General features: G+C 31.0%; 2 protein-coding genes across 3 annotated transcripts; one reads left to right on the top strand and one right to left on the bottom strand.

Annotated features, from left to right (window-relative positions):
- Window positions 1–4,841: 4,841 nt before the first annotated feature.
- On the bottom strand, window positions 4,842–14,033 carry LOC141525952 (uncharacterized). 2 transcript variants are annotated; one of them, XM_074240659.1, is made up of 8 exons: window positions 13,370–14,033; window positions 12,577–12,990; window positions 11,725–11,930; window positions 11,331–11,461; window positions 10,822–11,033; window positions 9,450–9,910; window positions 9,121–9,273; window positions 4,842–4,927 (listed from the first exon to the last, which is right to left on the bottom strand). In XM_074240659.1, exons 3-8 carry the CDS (start codon window positions 11,770–11,772, stop codon window positions 4,883–4,885), a joined length of 1,050 nt encoding a protein of 349 aa, XP_074096760.1. In that variant the 5' UTR covers window positions 11,773–11,930; window positions 12,577–12,990; window positions 13,370–14,033; the 3' UTR covers window positions 4,842–4,882. The 2 variants fall into 2 exon arrangements, with proteins under 2 accessions (XP_074096760.1, XP_074096761.1); XM_074240660.1 differs by lacking the exons at window positions 11,331–11,461; window positions 11,725–11,930 and having other exon boundaries at window positions 13,370–14,028.
- Window positions 14,034–16,071: 2,038 nt separating this feature from the next.
- LOC141525901 (coiled-coil domain-containing protein 124) lies at window positions 16,072–21,737 on the top strand (the record flags this gene model as incomplete). Its single annotated transcript, XM_074240601.1, has 3 exons — window positions 16,072–16,218; window positions 20,493–20,761; window positions 21,436–21,737. Coding segments are annotated over 3 exons (612 nt in total), but the record flags the coding sequence as incomplete, so codon positions are not given.
- Between the last annotated feature and the right edge of the window lies 1 nt (window position 21,738).

Consider the following 21,738-nt stretch of genomic DNA (forward strand, 5'->3'; position numbering starts at 1 on the left):
AAGGCGATTTTAATAGATTTTTGACGGTATTAAAAAGATTTTTACAATTTAAACTTTACGATTATATTGCCAGGGAACAGCTCCTTCGGCATTAAAGTATTCACAAAATTCATCTCGAACAGCTACTGCAGATCTGCTACTGAAATTATTGCCATAAGCTGTTGTGTCTTTGAGAGCAGAATCGTTAACTTCATGCCTCAAATCTCTAGAAATTATACCATCAGGGCGTTCTTGATCAATTACTAAGTTAGGTGGGATGTAAACATCATCTTTGTCATGCTTGCGAAGCCAATTATGCAAACATATGATTGCTTGAATCATATCGATTGTATTCTCAACTGTAGCATCAATTAGTTTTTTTAGAATCCTCCATAAACTCACTATGATCCCGAATGAATTTTCAATAGTTCTGCGTGCTCGACTGAGACGATAATTATATATACTTTTTTCTTTATTCAAACCACTTCTACCAGGATATGGTCGAAGTAAATAGTTTGTCAATTGAAACGCCTCGTCTCCCACAAGAACATATGGTTGAGGTATTCCATCTACAGTTAGCAAGTCTGGTTTTGGTATGTTCATGTCACTATTCTCAAACTTCTGACCCATTGCTGAGCTCCGGAAAGTCCCTCCATCACTTCTTCTACCGTAAGCTCCAATGTCAACGAGAGTAAACAAATAATTAGCATCACAAACTGCCATCAATACAATGCTGTGACTATTTTTATAATTGTAATATGAAGAACCTGCATTATCAGGACACTACAATAATAATAATAATAATTATTATTATTATTATGATAATAATAATAATAATAATAATAATAATAATAATGGTTTAACATAATTCAGATATACACATCAAACTACACTACTGGAAAAAATTAAGGGATCAAAAAAAAATTCCAAATTTTTCGGTAGTTTTCAACAGGCCGTAACTTTGAGAGAAATGGTCGTACAGGAAATAAAAAGAAAGGAAATTGTAGCTCCAAGTGTCTAGTTTTTGGATTAGAACTTCAAAATTTTGTAGCCTCCGCGGTTTCTGAGTAATCGTAGAAAAACCAGCAACAAAAAAATTCTCAAAATTTTTTAGTTTTTTTTTTTGGTCTACGGGCGTGGAAAAAATTTTTTTAGCTTAACCACCATAAGGATCGGATACTTTGTTCAATTAGCTTTAATTTCTTTTTTAAACACCCTGATACGTCCACTCCTCGCTGAGATATCGGTCTTCAAATGGAAAAGGATCTTTTTGTCTTTGATTATCGATATCTCAGCAACCAATGATTGCACAGAAAGTTAAAGGTAGGTTTCAAGAACTTGAATGAATTCCCTTAACGACTGTCCATTGTTTTTTCGAAAAAAATTTTTTCTTTCCGTCACATGAATTTGAAAATGCAACAAAAAAAAGGGCTTTTAGTGGTTTTTTGGAAAATCAAGCGCTGGATCGAAAATATTGAGGAAACCACTAATGTTAAGTGTGCCTTTTACAGTTCAATATGTCCACAAAAACCCTACAAAGAATCAAATTAATCCAGCCAGCCGTTTTTTTGTTTCACTTGATCGAATTTTTGAAAAATTAAAGGATCACGTTTTTTGCTCTGAAAAGCTCATAATTTTTAAAAATGAGAAAAAAATGGTTTTTTCGAGCTTTTTCCACATTTTCGTTCCAAAAAGTGCTTAAATTTTCAAAAAAAAAAAAATTCAAAAAAAAATTTTCAAAAAAAAAATTTTTTCAAAAATTTAAAAAAAAAAATTTTTTTGGAAAATTTTTTTTTTTAACAAGTTAAGGAAACTCAAAAAACCATCGCCCAATGATTTTTATCACCTTTCCACCGCTGCATTCCTTGATTCTACTGATCTCCTTTTAATTAAATTAATTAATAAAAAAAGTTAATACCCCCACCCAATCGAATTTCGATTTTTTTCATACGCTTTTCGGAGTTTTTTTTTTCTTTTCTTTTTGTGAATCCTTAGCAAATCGCTTCATTCAACAGTTTTTTTCAAAACTAATCCCTCTGCGCTAAAAAAAATTTTTTTTAATTTTTTGGTCAAAATTGAAAATTTCTGACTTTTGATTCTTAATCATGGTTAGACGACATTTATCGGAGGTGGAAGTCGCTCGGTTAGTGACTCATATCGACGAAGGTTACACTCAACATGCAGTTGCTATCCGGATGGGTGTAAGTCAATCTGTCGTATCTCGAGCTTATACCAGATACCAAGAGACGAATCAATATCATCGTCGCCCCGGACAAGGTCGCCATCGAGTCACTAATGCCCGCGATGATCGAACAATTGTTAGAGAAGTTCGACGACAACCTTTCGTCAATGCGAATATTGTCGCTCGAAACTTCCCCAATCGCAGACAACAGCAACAACAACAGCAACAGCGACGACGGCATCAAGTGCGAAACATTTGCTCTCGAACAATCATCAACCGTCTTCGTGAAACTGGGTTACACGCACGACATCCTAATCGTGTACCCCTGTTGACAGCAAGACATCGTCGAGCTCGTTTAGCGTATGCTTACGATCATCGAAATTGGAACTTGAGGGAATGGACAAATGTTTTATTCACTGATGAGTCTCGTTTTAATCTGTATGGCAACGATCGACGTCCTCTCGTTTGGCGCCGTCGTGGAGAACGTTTTCGCTAGAACTTTGTACGTCCAGTCGTTGCCTACGGCGGTGGATCAGTTATGGTGTGGGGCGGCGTTTCACGAAATTGGAGAACACCTTTGGTAATTGTACGCGAAAATTTGACAGCTAGACGTTACATCGACCAAATTTTAAGGCCCATTGTTCTGCGCAGACAACATCTGAGGTCGTTCATATTGATGCAAGATAATGCACGTCCACACACAGCCAACATTACCCGGCGCTTCTTTGAGCGGCATGACATCACATTGTTGCGACACCCAGCAATGAGTCCAGATCTCAACCCCATAGAGCACGTTTGGGACATAATGGGCCGTCGGTTGCGCAGAGAGTATCCAAATTTGCAGAACTTAGCTGCTTTGGAGCGCGCGCTTCAGCACATTTGGAATACCATTCCGCAGCCTCAAATTACCGTCTGCATAAACATGGCTGAACGTTTGAGAGCCGTTATTGAAAACAGGGGTGGTAATACCCGGTATTGAACCAACAAAAACCTTCAGAGAATGAGTTTGGAGTCATTAAATACGGTGGAACTGACGAGCCACCGGGTCTCAATTCTCCTGAAATACCTTACACACACACACACACACACACACACACACACACACACACACACACACACGTAAATCCGACCGCGCGACCTCCACGTGGTACGCTTTGGATAACGCTAATGCCGGCGGTAATTGTTTTCTTAAACTTTTCAAGAGAAAAAATTTCAAAAAAAATTTTTTTTTTTCAATTTAAGCACTTTTTGGAACGAAAATGTGGAAAAAGCTCGAAAAAACCATTTTTTTTTCTCATTTTTAAAAATTATGAGCTTTTCAGAGCAAAAACGTGATCCTTTAATTTTTTCAAAAATTCGATCAAGTGAAACAAAAAAACGGCTGGCTGGATTAATTTGATTCTTTGTAGGGTTTTTGTGGACATATTGAACTGTAAAAGGCACACTTAACATTAGTGGTTTCCTCAATATTTTCGATCCAGCGCTTGATTTTCCAAAAAACCACTAAAAGCCCTTTTTTGTTGCATTTTCAAATTCATGTGACGGAAAGAAAAAATTTTTTTCGAAAAACAATGGACAGTCGTTAAGGGAATTCATTCAAGTTCTTGAAACCTACCTTTAACTTTCTGTGCAATCATTGGTTGCTGAGATATCGATAATCAAAGACAAAAAGATCCTTTTCCATTTGAAGACCGATATCTCAGCGAGGAGTGGACGTATCAGGGTGTTTAAAAAAAGAAATTAAAGCTAATTGAACAAAGTATCCGATCCTTATGGTGGTTAAGCTAAAAAAATTTTTTCCACGCCCGTAGACCAAAAAAAAAAACTAAAAAAATTTTGAGAATTTTTTTGTTGCTGGTTTTTCTACGATTACTCAGAAACCGCGGAGGCTACAAAATTTTGAAGTTCTAATCCAAAAACTAGACACTTGGAGCTACAATTTCCTTTCTTTTTATTTCATGTACGACCATTTCTCTCAAAGTTACGGCCTGTTGAAAACTACCGAAAAATTTGGAATTTTTTTTTGATCCCTTAATTTTTTCCAGTAGTGTAATTCATTTATATGAAATCAAATATACCTGTATGTGTATATGTTTCCCATCGATAGCTCCAATGCAATGTGGAAATTGCCATTGCTTTTCGAATTCATCAGCAATTTTCAGCCAATGAGATTCAGTCAAAGGATGCGGTAATACTTTTTCTTTAAGACAACTCCATAGAGCTTGGCAAGTTTCGACAATTATATTTGCTGTTGTTGTTAACCCAACTAAATACTGATACGACATCGTTGACATTGAGTCACCAGTTGCTAGAAATCTAGAAATTAATTGTTATTATGGTACAATGATGACTACGCTAAATAAATTATCAACTATTTTGAAAAATTCTTACCGCAAAGTCATAGCTAGTCGTGCTGGAGCTGAAATAGGCTCTCTTACAACTTTTTGTTTTGATATTTTCGGGCCAACTAAACATAGAAGCTCTTCAAATTGGACTGCTGTCATTCGGATGTAATTTTCAATTTTTTCAGAATACGAAGAAAGAGTTGGGAATATGGCCTCAAAAAAGCCATAGTCTCGCCGTAATTTGAATAAAGGATGAATCCAAAATTTTTTTTGTGTATATTTTTTTCTACAATTTTGTATAACTAGTTCATTGCATAATAAAGCACTAATAATCCTTTTGCGCCTAATTTTTTTTTTTTTATTTTAGCTTCACGGATTATTTTTTGACACTGATAAATCCATAATTGATAATCATATTCACCTGCCATTGAAATTTTGATAAGTTACTTAAATTTGATGTAATTATTTCATTAATGTTTAACATTTATTGTTGTCATAAGTTATTTGTTTACAATTACCATGTGTTTATTATAAAAATTAGGTTAAGGACTAGCTTCGAGGTATATCTCGAGATATCGACTTTTGATATTCATACATTTTTTTGCAGCTGATTTTTTTAATTTGACCACGGAGGCTAGATATAAGGAGGACGATCGTAATGTATTACAAGCGTCCGAAAATTGGAGGACAGATCTTTCACCACTAGAGTGCGCAAGTGTCTCTAATGTCAGGTTTTTAAATAAATGACGCGGAATGCAATGTACAATCACATTTATCAAAAGAAAACATTAAAATTTCATTTTTAGTTGCGAATTGGGATAATAATAATAGTAATAATAATAATAATAATAATAATAATAATAATAATAATAATAATGTGAATCAGAGCATGCACCCTAACTCATCAGTCGCCAGGATGTACCTCTCCCGGAACATCGGAGGGAGAGGATTGCAGAGCTTGGAGCGGCTTCACGATCGTTTGGTTCTGGGTTTAACATACGAGGTTGCCAATTTCACAGCAGACGAGGACGACTTCCTGATGCAATTTGTTCATAGTCATGAAAATGTGCGGAAGGGATCGTTCTTGTATAAGGCAGCAATCTACGCGGCAAATACCTTAGGTCTCGGAGAAATAAACGCTCTCATTGAACTCCCGAAAAAGGAGTTCAAGAGCGTCGTCAGGATAGCCGAGGAGAAAAAACTCCTCGGTGAACACATGGACAAGTCTATGCACAGCGTGTATTTCAAACACGTCCGTGACCATGGCTTGTCCACCCAGCTGACATTCTCCTTCTTGAAGTCAGCTGGCCTGATGTCCGAGACCGAAGGGTTTATATTTGCCTGCCAAGATGGTGTTATCAACACTCTCGAATACCGTAGCAAGGTGCTCCAGGCGCAGCTTCCGGACATGTTCTGTCGGACGTGTAAACAACATCCAGAGACGCTGATGCACCTTTTGTCGGCATGTCCTGTGCTGGCAAGAGGTGCCTACATACAGCGTCACAATGCTGCCCTGCGAGTACTCTATTATCATCTCAGATATAGCTACGGTATCGATGAGACACCAGTGCTGCCTTATCTGCCAGGAGATATTCCGCAGGTTGTTGAGAATGACAGTTCCAAAATTTATTGGAACATACCATTCGCAACAACCCGGCGGATTAACCACAACAAACCTGATTTGTGCTCTTCGACAAGGCTACTCGTGACATTTATGTCATTGAGTTTTCGGCCCCAGCCGAATACAATATCTCGGCCAAAGAAGAGCACAAACACCAGATATATCAGGATCTCCTGTTTGAAATTGGCAAACTCTACCCAGGTTACCGTGTCAAGCTCGTCGTTTTGATTGTCGGCGTCCTTGGAGGGATGAAACAGTCTTTTGTGTCTTCACTTGCGAAGATACCGGCTTGCAGTTCAGCAGCCGTGTCTCTAGCAGTGCGGATGCAAAAGGCTGTCATTTTGGGATCCCTGCGTCTACTTAGGCAAATGAATTTGGCCTGCTGCACTCACTAACCGCCTTGTTGTGCGGAGTGGTGCAGCAGTAATGGATGGCGCTCAGGCTGGGCCCTCGGAGAGTCGGACTCCGGGGAAAACCCCCCTGAGCAATTAATAACAAATAATAATAATAATAATAATAATAATAATAATAATAATAAAGTATTCAAATAGTTTAGGTAATTTTATTCTTAATTAATAAGCGTATATATGTTGAAAGTAGAATATTACTGAAGAGTTTAATAAGTTAAGCTAGTTTAGAAATTTTACGATGTTTCTTGGCCATCATCTTTCGTTCGTTAAGAGTTCGGTTGATAAGATTAGCTAAAAAATTACCTCTCATAATTACAAAATTATTCAATATTTTAGCCGTAAGCTCCTTTTTGTGTTCATCACATCCTAGGATTGGGAGGCATTTAGCTTTTGCTATTTTCTCTAGCACTTGGTGCATAGTATTTATTTTAACAGTTTTAGTACCAACTACGGTTAAAACTATTTGTTCCAATTTTTTAATTAGTCTGAATAAATTTTCACTGGGAAAAATTAATCCACCGTTGCTCATTAATTCTATGACCCGATCACGTTCAGAGGAATTCGCAGAGCGTAATGTTTCAAGACATTCACAGCAAGAAGTCATTCGCTGAAATTTTCTCGCAACATATCCAGCAATATAAGCAACTATACCATCACTGGTGGAAACAACATCATAATCATGATGGTAATGCTGGTCATCACGAAAACTATTACTTCCTTCCCAATCATTTTCACTTTGTAAAAAGTTTTCATTTAAATCAATATTAATTTTATTTTGATTATGATCATTAATGTTGTTTTCAGTAGAAGAATCGTCAACCTCAGTTAAATTTTCGAACGGATAATGATTATCGTGATACAAATCATCATCGTCCTCTATATCATCCTCACTATCTTCGTCTAATAAACTTTCGAATGGTTTTCTAATAAATGACGGCATAGTATCATCATTGTCGTCATCACTATCTTCGTCTAACGAGCTTTCAAAGGGTTTTTTAGCCACAGAGGTATTTGGATGAGAAAATGTATTATTATTATCATCACTAGACGAATAATTATTACTAGAAATACCATTTTCAACAATAGCGTCAATTTCATTCAGCCAATTTTTTTTTTAATGCATTAGCTGTAGCCAGAGAATCTTTGGACTGCATTAAAGATTGTAGCAATTCACCAGCTGTGACATTGGACCCTTTCGGTGGCGTGACTAATGAATATGAACACAATAATCGAAAAACTTGCCCGAAAAGGATTGCATCCAGATGATCGTTGCAACGACAAACACTCCGCATTATACCGAAGAACTTCTAGAAATTAAATAAGATTCAAATATTAAAAAAAAAAGAATATTTACTATAACAATTTTTAATTATTCATTTGATAAAAATCCAACGATTAATACATACTTCTAATTGATCTTGATTAAGCCGCGATGTCATCAAGTACTCAAAATTACATTCTTTTTGCAAAAATTCACTTAGCTCTAAAGTAGCCTGTAACGTAATTTTTAATCCAGTAAGAGTACTAGGAGTAATTGCGAAAAAAAATTTATCATCAACTTCATTTTCATTTTTTGATTTTTGTTTTTTGCCTTCTTCTTTTTATAAAGTTCTCTTTCTTCATTAGCTTTGGCTTCCCAAATCTTCAAATAATCAATAAAATCACTTATTACCTAGCAAAATAAATAGCATTACTTATTTATCCTCTATCTTATGGTAGTAGAAATTACTCTAGAAAAATGCATGTTTCAGAAAATAGGATACATAGTCCAAGAGAATATCAGCTATGATAAAGATTAGGAACTTCCGCAACTAATAAACTCAAATTCATTGAATTTGACTATCATTTGAAGTTTCGTTTAATAAGTTTCATATTGAAAATGTAAGTAAACTTGCGAGACTGGATTATGTGCAAACATTAGTAGGAATAATGTCATGATAAGATTGGAGTGTCTTAAATTATTTTTATAGTTATATACTTACATATATATACTTTATAAATATTTTCCAATATTGGTTATAATATGTGATCATGTACACATGGTATAATGATGGTTTTATGTTGACAATGGTTCTCCGTTTAGAACTATAATTTTCGCTTTATTATTGCGAAAAAATTGTATGAAGCTATCAAAAGACCTAATGTATATATTAAAAATTACCTTTTTCGGGGACAATTATCATTTAAACGTAAAGCATTCAAAGGAGTACGTGAACTCATGGCTTCAATTAAATCATTTACTCTTTTAATAAAAGCCACTGTTGGATCGCAATCACTGAGCTAAGGAGTAGCGTTCTTATAAGTCGCCATTGCAACTTGTATATTTTTCGAAAAAGCTAAAAACAAAAAGTTTTAATTTTTCTCATTAAAATTAGATAAGCAGTTGTTATGATTGAAAATTTCTAAAAATTAATTTTTATCAAAATAAGAATAAATACATCTTATTATTTATTTTAACTGAATCAGCTATTTATAATATGAATTGTTAGAAATTAAAGATAAATATTAGGCCAGTTACCTCGATATTAATGATAATCTTAAATTCATTTTAACTTACTCTCACAGCTTTATAATTATAATTACCTGATAAGCCAACGGGACATTCATCTTTTGATATCCTTCTGGATTTAAATGCTGGGGAGTTAGTTGATAAGCTATTTTTAGATTGGCTTTCAGATAAATTTCATGCAATAATAAAGCTTCCCAATGACTTTTTCTTACAAAACCATCTGGAGTCTAAAAAATAAATAACATTTTCATAAATAATTAAATACAATCATTGAAAAATTTGATAGTTGTAAAATTAAATAGGTCACTTATGAATATATTCATTCCAATGCTAACTAAATTGAAAATTCAATCGTGAATAACAGTACACTGGTGTTAAAAATCATATTATGAGAGAAGCTTACCCAAAAAAACAATCGTTTCATAATTTTGTTCCTGAAACATTTTATGAAGTGTGGAAAATCTGAAATAAACCAAAGTCTGCGGTCAAAATTGCATGGATGATCACAGCTACATTGTCCATCTTTGACACCGAAAAGTGTCCATGCTCCTCTGTTCCATTGAGCTGCATCAGAAGTAACGACATCAACATAAAACCCAGCATTCTCCAGTAATACGATGCATTCAATGAGTAATTTGTGAAGAATGGCACTCGTGACAGAATTTCTGCTCAGGAAGCTACCAACTACTTGCACCCAGTCACCCTGAAAAGGTTGGTACATGAAGACTAAGGCATGATCAGCCCGACTGTTGATTAAATTTTCCGGAGTATGTGCCCCCAAGTCTACAAAACCATCAAGCTGCATAGTTCTCCGATTTAGCTTCACGGCTTCACTTAAAGCTACTTCATCTATTAAAAGGGTACCTAGGAGAAAAAATAAAAAATTGTTAGAATGAAATAAATGTGAATCAGATGTAGTCTAACAATAATAGCCAGCTACTGTTAATTAAGCTACTGTTAAAAGTTAATGAAGCTTTTAAAGAGTTATTTAAAAATATCAAATACGAATTACTTTTTCAGCTAAAAACTTATGCGCTCGGATTTGTTAATATAATCATACTCGATAGCTAAGTAGAGTTGTTAGATATAGTTAAAATGGTTGTGTTTTTAAGATTTGCAGTTAGTAGTAAAGTGTGACAGGAATGGTACATGGATACCCCGTTTTTCATGTGGTTCCATACGTGAACTTTTAATACGAAGAGTGTCGAATATGGCTTTAGGGAAACCAAAAGCGCTATCCAACTTCTGGATATATTTGTTAAGGGTGTCTTTGCAGGGAAGAGGGAGGATTTGACGTTCTCTGAGTCGTTCATATACCGCAGCATTTTTTATACGAAGTAGCAAACATTCATAAACCCACTCAACCGTATATCTTCGTTGTTTGGCATTTTTAGCTTTTACTGCATTAAAACAAGCACGAATTGCTAGTTGTTGCACGGGAGGCAAAATAGAAATTTCCGCTCTTAGAGCTTCATCTTTAATTGCCATACAATTAAGTCGTTGCGTTTCTATAATTTTGATGAGTGATTCATTCTGTAAAGGGTTAAATAGTTAAATAAGCATTTACAGGTGATTTAATTTAAGTTTTCAGATTGTAGTTGATTAAATTTGTATTCACAAACTAAACCGTATTGACGAAATGATAATGTAATGTAACGAGCATTGTATCAAACTTTTAAGTTTATTGAAAAAAAAAATAAAAGAATATTGATCTTAAACACTCACAACCTGTAAATAGTCAAGTATACATGAAGAAACGATAAATAAGTAAATACCTACTTTACGTTTGAGGCGCTGAATTTGTTTAGTTTTCAGGCTCTCCTGGTACTTCAAGTCAGTGTACGAACTTTTAATGTCGGGTTTGACTTTGTACGATCGATTTTGCAATTTCCGTCTCAATTGCCGACAAGCAAAGCATCGAAAAAGATTCATCTGTTTCTTATATTGTTCGTCAGGCAATGACACACCAGAACACGCCGATGAACATCTATTATTAATGAGAAATGATACTAGTAAAGTTCATTTAACAAGTAATAAAAACCTTAGAATTATCATTTTTAGGCAATTGTAGAGTATACTAATGTGCTCCGTACTTAAGACACACAATAATTATTAAGTTTGGTAATCGATTTTTAAACATGGAAAGTCGATAGCAAATTTTTTAAATTTATTAATAACAAAAATTAATGTCCGTAGCCAAAAAATGGAAAAGTATTTGTATTTTAAAAAACTAGATTTGATAAAAGTTACTAATTCTTTACCTCGAAGCGAGGTTATTACCTACCTTTCCTCATTAAATCCAGTCCCTTCACATAACTCACAGTTTTCCAATTCCTTCAAAAACTCCCAAAAATCAGATATTTGGGAAAAATTGGTATTGAATTCTACCGACTCTTGCGTTTTCAAGTTAAGTAACTAATCAAAAGTATAATGTTAACATTACCACAAAAAAAAACTGACGTTCGAACATTAGATTCCTATGAATTTTCAAAATTCTTGAAAGCTATTCTATCAAAATCTTCAAAAATACGCGAAAAAATCGAGAAAATAACTTTGAGAACTGATACATTTCTGTGTAATGTTCGCTTCGAAGAAATTTGAACATTCGTTAGCAACCAACGTTCGGAACTTTATGTTTATACTGTGAAAAATAAATTACAAGATCTAAAAATTCTTACTGATATATTGAAGTCTTCACTTATTTTTATACGAAATTTTAAATTCATGGATACTTTATCTAAATGACATAAAACTATATTTTTGGATTAACTAAATCTGTTGTCCAACTCCAATTTTGTGGCAAAGCATTGAATTTCAACACGTTGATAATTGTTAATAAAGAACATTTCTCAAGACGTAATTCAGGAGTAGATAACACACGTGACTTGAAATGATTAAATAAACAAAAATTAATGATTATTTTTTTGTAATAATAGTTCTAAATTTATAGGAGACGATATAAGAGACATGTCTAAAGACTTAACTTTTTTAACATATTCATAATTCAGATTGTTTGATTTATTGAAATATCTTATAACATGATTCTTTAATTATTTCATTTACTTTTGTTTTAAAGAATTGAATAGAGAAAAGAACGTGAATATGAAAAAAATAATTAATAATTTCTTTTCGAAAGACTATTTGTTTTATAACAATATTTTTCAAATTTAACTCTCATACACTGCTATAATAAATTCGAGTAAACTTGATAATTTTTATAGTGAATGTTTCTTATTATTTATAATAGTATATTACACACCTACGGAAGAAAAGTAAGAATGTCTCAGATCACATGTAATTGTCGGCCGAGGCGAAGCCGAGGTTGACAAATATGTGATCTGAGGCTTTTTATTTACTTCCCGTAGAGTGTATACTATTTTTTTGCTCCACGAAGGCAAGGAGCTTCACTTTCTCAATATCTCAAGTACTTAAATAAATATTCTAACAAACAAGAGTAATTAGGCCTCCTAATTGTTTGTGCTTTTATCTTAAGTTGCAGAGTAATAATTCGAAATTTTAATTTTTCTTACCTGCATTTCGTTCTCACAATTATCATTTTCTTCAAAATTTTCAAATACGTCAATGCGTTTTGGTGACTCACAATTAATTATGTTTATGAGATCATTACTAATTATTGGTTCTTGGTTTTGTGGTGAGTTAGTTTTATGGTCATTTGTAATTAATAAGTGGCATTGCATATACTGAGCTTCGTTATTTTCATTGTTGCAAGCTTTGTTTACACGGTTCGGATTCAACGTCGGAATAGCACCAGGCTTTAGCGAGTATCTTTTTCGAGGTAATTCTTCATAAATTCCAGTAGTCAATAATATTTTATCAGTTTTAATAATATCTTGATCATTAAAATGTAATTCACAGACATAATCTTTTTTTGGGGTGAGATCTTGCTTTAATCCACAGTACCACAATTTTAACAAGTCTGGACACTTGAATAAACAAACAAAAAATTGACATGAAGTTATATTTGGAAATAATTTTGATAAGTTACTTTGAGTAAAACGTTAGCTCCAAAAAAATGGTAACGATGCAATTTTTTTAAAACTAATTCTAAGAAGAAAAAAATTACGTTATACCTTTTTACAATTTCTTTTTTAACTTGATCAAAAATGATACTAAAATCTACTGATATAAAAATTTTTGGGATTCTTGTAACATAAATTATTAAAAAAAAATATTTTGAAAAATAGCACTTATAATTTCCTTTAATTTCTATAGGTAAAATTTTTTTTATAATCATTTAATTAATATAAATTTAATTAGTATAAAAATTATTTCTTACAAAAATACTAAGTTAGGTTATATTACCTGTGGCACAATAAATAAAGACGTGTTTCGACTATTTAATTTTAATTTTTATTACGATCTTTTATCCGGCCACTCAAACACCCATCAACTATACATTTATTTACCATTTTAAACTATTATCACTTTGATTATTAATTAAAAAACTAATTAACTAACTGAATGTCAATTTGGTGTTATTAATAAACAATAACAAACGGACGCCATGATCCGGACATTAGCGAACGTAGTGATGCCCTAGCGGCTTCTTTTTGAAAATAATCTATCCTCAGTTTTCCGGACGCACTAACTGTACATTTACCTATGTCGATCGTCCTCCTTATATCTAGCCTCCGTGAATTTGACGCTGGCGTTTGACGCTGCACGTGTTTTTATTCATTTCAGCTAGGTGGAGCTATAGTTTGACGCTGAAAGCTAGCGTCAAGCGTCATCATGAGGTTACAACTTAAGAGATAAATTTATACCTGGCGGCATAGTAACAACTCTACTCAGAGTTCCTTTATTCAGAGCCATCTTTACTCAATATTCGAGGATATGTGCAATTAAGATAAAATCGAACCTCTTCTCCGTTGTTTGTTTACTCCATAGCAACTTGTACTCTATGCTTACTCTACTCAATGACATCTGAACTCAATTCGAACTTTATATACTCAAAAGTACTGATGGTAAGACAGGGACTTTTGGTAAAGAAGAAATACAGATCGAATACGATTACTGAATCATAGATGGCAGTTAGTCACTATTTCTGATATTCATATAAAACACCAAGATAAAGAGATGTAATTTAAATAGCTTCTATTATGAAAATATAAAAATTAATAAATTAAATGAATAATTTTAATTATATTCCAATGATAATAGTAAGAATGGTAATAATTAATAATCATGCTCTATGGTGGACTTTAACTTACGAAAAAAGCCCTCGGTTACAAAAATTATGCAGTAATTTAGTAATTATAAATATTGAAACATGAACCTTTTGTTAAAAAAAAATAGATTGGAAAGTTTATATAACAGGTGTATACATAAACGTAGGTAAAAGTAGCTACCAAGAGAGTAAACAAATCAATATCTTTAGTTTCATTTGTTTTGCTGTCATTTTACTGTAATTAAAACAATTATTACCATTTCATATCTCAGAGGCTAAGAAAAAAATTATCTGAGTTCAGTTTGATTGACGTTGGAAATAATTGAAATTACATCTATTACAGAAATTAATTTTTTGTTCTCGTGAATTATCATTTGTACAGATTTTTTATTAATCATTCATAATTTAAATGCTCATATCTAATTATACAGCAATAATATACTAAATACATGCTCAATTGTGAGAAATTTGTCCTTTAATTACTAATTGCGTGGATGGTTGATTAAATTTCTAGTTGTTAATGAGTATTATTAATGATAGGTACTTCTAGATTTATTGAAAAAGAAAAGATTGGAAATTGAATGAAAAATTGGAATTATTATAAAATGTTAAAAAACACCAATTTAATAATAATTATTTTAATTTTTATTTTTATAACTGTGACAGGTCTGTAAATAAAAGTTAAGATTTTGTGGTTAAAAAAATCTCATGTCTTACATCTAAAATGTTCCCGAAACTTCTTATATTTTTATAAATGTTTGAAAATTAAGAATTGTAATTATAGTTGCAATTTTATAACTACAGTAATAGGAATAAGTTACATGAATAATTTTTAAATAATTAAAAATTTTTATGACTAGGCTTAGTACTTGCAAATTCATGATGACAATTTTTGGGTTTTTTTAACAGATTCTTACAAAAAAAAAAAAAAAAAAAAAAATAAAAAAAAAATAAAAAAATTCACTTATAGAAATTTTGAAGAACTGAAAGTGAAACTTTTCTAAAATATATTTTTTACCCTCATTTCATTCTTTAATAAAATAAAAATTTGACAGGTTGTCTGTTTATTTCAGTATCATGCAAATTTACAATTTTCTTGAACTGAAATTTTAATTATTTATTAAATTTCTATCAAAAATTAGATTTTAATACAACTTGTAAATACACGATTCAATATAAAAATACGGCAGCTGATTTAAAAAGGCGTCTTACAGTAGTAACTGCTTCTACCGCAAGGAGAAGCCACGCCCCCGGCTGATTTTCCAATACACCTAAGTGTACAGTCTCCATAGTACATACGATGGAGACTATACAGTGTAGTCTCTATAGACATACCTAATTACATTCATTTCTGAGAATTACATTACCTATACCACCACGTGTATATGATGGAGTAAATTCAAACATTGATATTTAATAATTGACTGCAACAAATAAGAAATTAATCGTCTAATTATATTTATTATTGTCACCTCGTAAGTCATTATTAAATTTATACTGATTAAACACATTTCAACTGTTTATTCAATTATGAGTACTGCAAAAGGATTGTTTTTTCTATCAACTTTTAAAGTAACTTTCTTTTTACTAATACTGGTCTAATGTCATTAGTTTAACTGGCGATATTTATTTGAAAAAAAATTTAAGTATTTGTTTAATTGTATGTTATTATTTATATTTTGACTTTAGAGTTATAACCTACAAAATTCTGGGAACAAGCTATGATATGATCGTTATTATAGTGTACCAACTTAGTAAATATTTTTATTTCAGCACAGAGCGCCAATATTTAAAATCGTTTAAATTTTTACGATTTTTCAACTAAAATGCCAAAAAATTTACGGGTGAAAATAGTAAGGCAGTCGTAGCCAAAGCAAGAAAAGCTGCTGTAAAGGAAGCTGAGAACTTGAGGAAAATTCAAGATGCAGAAGACAACGCTTGGAAAGATGATGATAAACAACTGTTGAAAAAAAAACAGAAACAGGTAACATAGCTTTCAATATTATTTATATTGTTGTTGCTTAGTTGTTTAATCGTTGCGTGATCTTTTTCAATAAATATTAGACTCATTCTATTGATACAATTTTGAAAAGTACTCAAACGTATCCCTGAATAAAAAAAAAAGTATTGGAAAGTGTTCGATTGACTAGAAAACCAATACTATTCAATACTTTTTTTAAATTAGGGATTCCTGATTAAAAAAGAGAATTAAAAAGAATTAAAAATTGAACGCATCCTTTTAAATTCTCCTTGGAGAATTAAATAGGATTAAAAAGACTTCAGGATTATAAGTTTTTTATTCTATTTAATCCTCCTTGGAGAATTAAATATATTTAATATGAACATATATAATCATATATAATTAGACAAAAACTTTTTTCATCGGGTAGGTTTAAATAACATTTCAAATAAGAGACATTCAATATTTTTAAACTCTCCGCGGGAAATTAAATAGTATTAGAAAGAATTCACATTCAGAAATTTTCTGTACTTTCGAATTCTTCGCCAAGAATTGAATAGTATTAGAAATAATTCGTATTTGGAAACTCTTAATACTTTTAATTCTCCGCAGAGAATTAAATAATTTTAGAAAGTATTCACATTCAGAAATTTCTAGTACGCAAAATTAATTGCATCCTTTTTAATTCTCCGCAGAAAATTGAATAGAATTAAAAAGGATTTAGTGTTATAAGCTTTTTATTCTTTTCAATCCTCCTTGAAGAATTAAAGAGCATTAAAATGGATTCAAAGTGAAGACTCTCATATTTTTTTGAAAAGAAATCAATTGTATTAAGAAGAATTCATGTTTGAAAATTGTCAATACTTCTTAATTCTCCATAGAGAATCAAAAGGAATTTAGTATTATGAGCTTTCTATTCTGTTCAATTCTCCATAGAGAATTAAATAGTATTAAGAAGAATTCATAATTAGAAAATTTCAATACTTTTTAATTTTCTGCAGAGAATTAAATAGAATCAAGGAGAAATCAAATTATTTTGATTTTTACATTTTTTTTTAATTTTTTGAAAAAGGTGGAGGGAGGATAAGGTTTCATATCAAATTCACATTAATTCCTCTTAAGTTGTAACGCTTGCCTTAAAATTAAGTTTAGAAAAACGCCTATCGTATGAACGTTGGAGAAACTTATATGTTATGAGTTTCATTAACCACATGTAGTATTTAGAATTAAAAAGGATAAGTTTGTATTAAATTTTTTCGAAGTATAATTCATTCTCTTGTATTCTTGTATAAAAGGGATACACTAAGAGATAATAACAGGTGGAAGAAAAATCCACTGCGTAGATCGTTTGAGAACAAAAGAGTTTGATACCAACGAAGAACAGTTTGAAATTCAAAAAAATCGTTCTCTTTATTATTATATTTATGCGTCATTTTTTATAGATATTACAATTGTTCATATTTTCAGATTTTTAACTTGTATTTAATGCGTGAAAAAATATGAGAAAAGTATTTAACCATGTTTTATAGATTTTTTTCATATTTTTGATTGTAATTTTCTCGATTTTTTGAGGTTTTTTTAATTTTAAAATGTTAACGGGGCAAGAAAACTTCAGATTCAAACTCAGCGAAATAAAATACATGAAAATCATACTCAACCTGGGTCTAAAAAAATGTTTATTTTTAAAAACTTCAATTTTTCGTGATTTATTGCCATTTTTTTGGATTTTTCGTTTTTTTTTTTTTTTTTTTTTAATTTGAACGGCTCATGGGGCTAATGGACTTTTTGATTTAGATTGTTATTTGAAATACACCAAAATCATACGTGATCCGGGTCCACAAAAATTTTTTCATTGCTGTGACTGCAGTTTTTGCAAGTTTTGTCCTTTTTTGAGATTTGTTGCATGTTACTCAAAACTGGAGGGTGACCGGACAAAACAGACTTGAAATTCGGATTCAGCAGGTCGAAAAACATGTCGGCCCGGTCCAAAGTACATTCCACTTTTTTTTTTGTGTGCCGGTGTAATTCATTATTTGTGTTTAGAATAAAACAATGACATTAAAACAAATGCAAAAGTGAAAATTTTAGTAATTTAAAAAAATTTTTAAACTGCTATATATATATTAGGGTGTGCCAAAATGTAACTTATGTGAGAAACCGTTTAAAATTGAAATTTTGAGTTTCGCTTTTAACAGCAGCTGTGTTTAGGCATTTTCTGAGATATTTCGGGGTGAGAGGATTTATTTTATTTTCATAGAATTTTTAACAGGAGATTCAGTTGGGCACTTTCGACCAAATTTTGAATTTTCAGCGGAAGTGCCCAAATAAATATAAATATAAATATATATATATATATATATATATATATATATATATATATATATATATATATATATATATATATATATATATATATATTCTTCAAAAGTACACTTTGAAAGAAGACGATCCTGAAAATTTGGGCCCGATATAATCAAATCTGGCCGCTGGAGAATTTTTTGAATTTTCAGAAAAGTCGATTTTTCACTGACTTCTAATAATTTATATCTCAGCTTCTATATAACTTAAAGACTTCTACTAAACGACATTCTTCTCAGTAGGCTGTCTACTTTTAAGAAAAAAATTAGTATTTAGTCTAAACTCATATAGGGCTTAGCTGACAGCCTCTAACTAACGAACTGTTTTGGTTAAATTTTACCTATTTGTAAAACACTAGTATATGTACAGTGTTTGAAGTTAAGGGTCGACTAGCAGCTAATGTATTCTATTGTGGTATACTTTAGTGGATCTATGCAATTTTTACTTGATTGCTTCTATTAAGTAAAGTTATAGCCATCTGAAACCAATCAAATTTTAAGAAACTACAGTTTTCAGATGCCTAGAACTTTTTTCTCCGAACTTCGATTTCCTTCAAACTTTCAGGAAAGTTGCTTTATTATGTTCCTAAAAAGTCCTGAAAATTTGAGCTAGGGAATCGAACTTGTATTCAAGTTATGAATTTTTGGATATTGTCAAAATTGCGTTGAATTCAATAAGGGATTCCTTAATAGTCATCACTTGAGCGTATAGAATAATAATTACCGAACGAAGCAAAAATAATTTTTGAAACATAATCTATGGTTATTTGTATTTTGTATTCTAATATTACGTCAAAGTATAAAGAAATATAAAGGAAATTACTTTTTATTAAATCCTAACTAACTAAAAAATTTTTGAAAATTACTGTCGGTTTAAAATATTAAATGTTAATTGTTAAAAAAAAATAAAGTTAGCACCAGTTCATCAAACTAGCTTTCGAGCGTCTATTTTCTTAACAACTTTGGTTAGAAAATCAGTTTTTTTATATGCCGAGTTTAAATTAATTTCTTCATATAATTGTATGATCTTTTTTGTCTTCAATTAACAATATATGAAAAAGTTATAAAATTAAATAATCGAAATTAATTGTATGCTTTATAATGTTTAAGCAATGGGTGTCAATAACTAGTACATGATTTTCAAGTTGAATCTTATATTGATAGCCAATCGACAGCGCTAAGACACCATTTTTTTAAGTTAACCTAAAAAATTAACTGTAAGAGTTTGAACTCTTCTGATTATATAAATTATTTTTAAGTTAATTTTTACTGTTTTGATAAAAATTATTCATTTATGGAAATTATTATTAATAAACTTTAATAATATTGAATACTTAAAAATAAGTTTCGATAAATAAAAATAAGCAGATGATTCGACGCATACGAAGTACAGGTGTCAATAATTGGGGTTAAGGTATGCCAATAATTAGATCAATCAGTTTTTTAACCCGTCAATAATTGGTGTATCCGGATAATCGATTTAATTATTTTAAATTAATTAGTAAATATCACTGATAATCATTTTAAAACAATGAATTGATTAGTAAAAACATTACTTGAGACATTACCACAAGCAAAATTCAACGATATTGATATTTGATTGCTTAAAAAAATCAAATCATAACTTTGTCTCTTATAGTGTCAATAATTGGGGCTTTTACCTTATATGAATAATTAGACCTGGGCAATTTTTGGATCCAATCACATATAGATCATTATGCATGATTATATATGATTAGACAAAAACTTTTTTCGTCGGGCAATCAGACGCTAAGTGAAACGGTTGAAATTAATTTACAATTTTATTATTATTATTATTATTATTATTATTTTTATTTTTATTATTATTATTGTTACTAAGTGGATAAAATAAGTTGACTTGATCCACAATTTCTATCATGCCTGGACATTAATAATAAAAAAATTTATTAAATAACTTAGGAAGAGCTGGAAAGAAAACGATTACAACAGCTAGAAAAAAAAGCTGAGGCAAAAGCTCTTTTGGAAAAAGAGTTAGCTACTATAAAGGTTGGCGGTAAACAACTTAGTTCAAAAATTACAAGAGCAGAAATTATGTTAGAAACAGAAAAACGAAATCAAGTGGCTTGTAAAAAGAAAGAAGTAGAGAAACCAATCGAAGAAAACCTTAATAGGCTCAACTTGGAAGGAGAATCTGCTCATGGAATAAATGAAGCGCTAACATTATTAAGGTATATTCAGATGTCATACTTTCTCATATAATATAAAATTAATAACTAAAATGAAGTTAGTTTAGTATCGAAATTATATCAATTCTAATCGAAAAAATTAATGGCCCCTGATTTCTTGTTGGTTCCGGATTAGAGCGCGTACACTAATAGAAAATTTATGTTGACTGAAGAGATATTTTCTTGATCTAAGAATTTATTTTCAAAGACAAATGATTATTTTGCTTTAAGAATTTCTTGTCTTGATTTAGATTATCTTGGCTTAAGAGCTATTTTATCTTTAATCGATACATATAGTTTTTCAACCATAATAACATTATCGTTTAAAAAACTTAAAATAATTCATCAATGTATATTTCAAAAACTAAATATTTTTTAATTGTTGTACCGAACAAAAATTATTTCTTGGAAATAAGTAAATTAATGACTCAAAAAAAAGCCATTCTTAACACAAGTCGGTAACATTTTGAATCAATGTTATCGCCTATCTTGAACCAAGAGACAAAAATTCTGGAAAGAAATATATCTATATCTAGTTTCAAGAGTTTAAATTTTGAAGAAAAAAAGTTTCTTGAATCAAGATTTTTTTTCTGTCAGTGTGCGTATGTGCGCAATTTGAATTTCTACTTATAGTTAGTGTTTGCATTTTTTAATAATATATATTAATATTTTTGCAGCATGAAAGAACCAGAAATTGATCGTCACCCAGAAAGACGAATGAAAGCAGCTTATAATAGTTTTGAAGAGCAAATGATGCCAATAATTAAAGAACAAAATCCAACATTAAGACTTAGCCAGTTGAAACAACTACTGAAAAAAGAATGGATGAAGTCACCTGACAATCCGTTAAATCAAAGGTTTACAAGTAACTAGTCTATTTTTATGCATGAAAAAATGTGATCATTATACATAAAAATAATTTCTAATTCTTATCAATCAATAAATATATAGTAAGATAAATAAAATAACTTATCATAAAT

Source organism: Cotesia typhae, unplaced genomic scaffold, assembly GCF_013202065.1.
Source record: "Cotesia typhae breed Kobodo isofemale line unplaced genomic scaffold, CoteBio_Ctyphae contig_28, whole genome shotgun sequence".
NCBI lineage: Eukaryota > Metazoa > Arthropoda > Insecta > Hymenoptera > Braconidae > Cotesia > Cotesia typhae.

Coding starts and splice junctions, on each gene's coding strand:
- LOC141525952 (XM_074240659.1), bottom strand. CDS start 11,772: ATGAATTTAAAATTTCGTATAAAAATAAGTGAAGACTTCAATATATCA. Junction 9,911..10,821: donor GCGCCTCAAACGTAAAGTAG/GTATTTACTTAT, acceptor TTTTTCTCCTAG/GTACCCTTTTAATAGATGAA. Junction 9,274..9,449: donor TGAAACGATTGTTTTTTTGG/GTAAGCTTCTCT, acceptor TTTATTTTTTAG/ACTCCAGATGGTTTTGTAAG.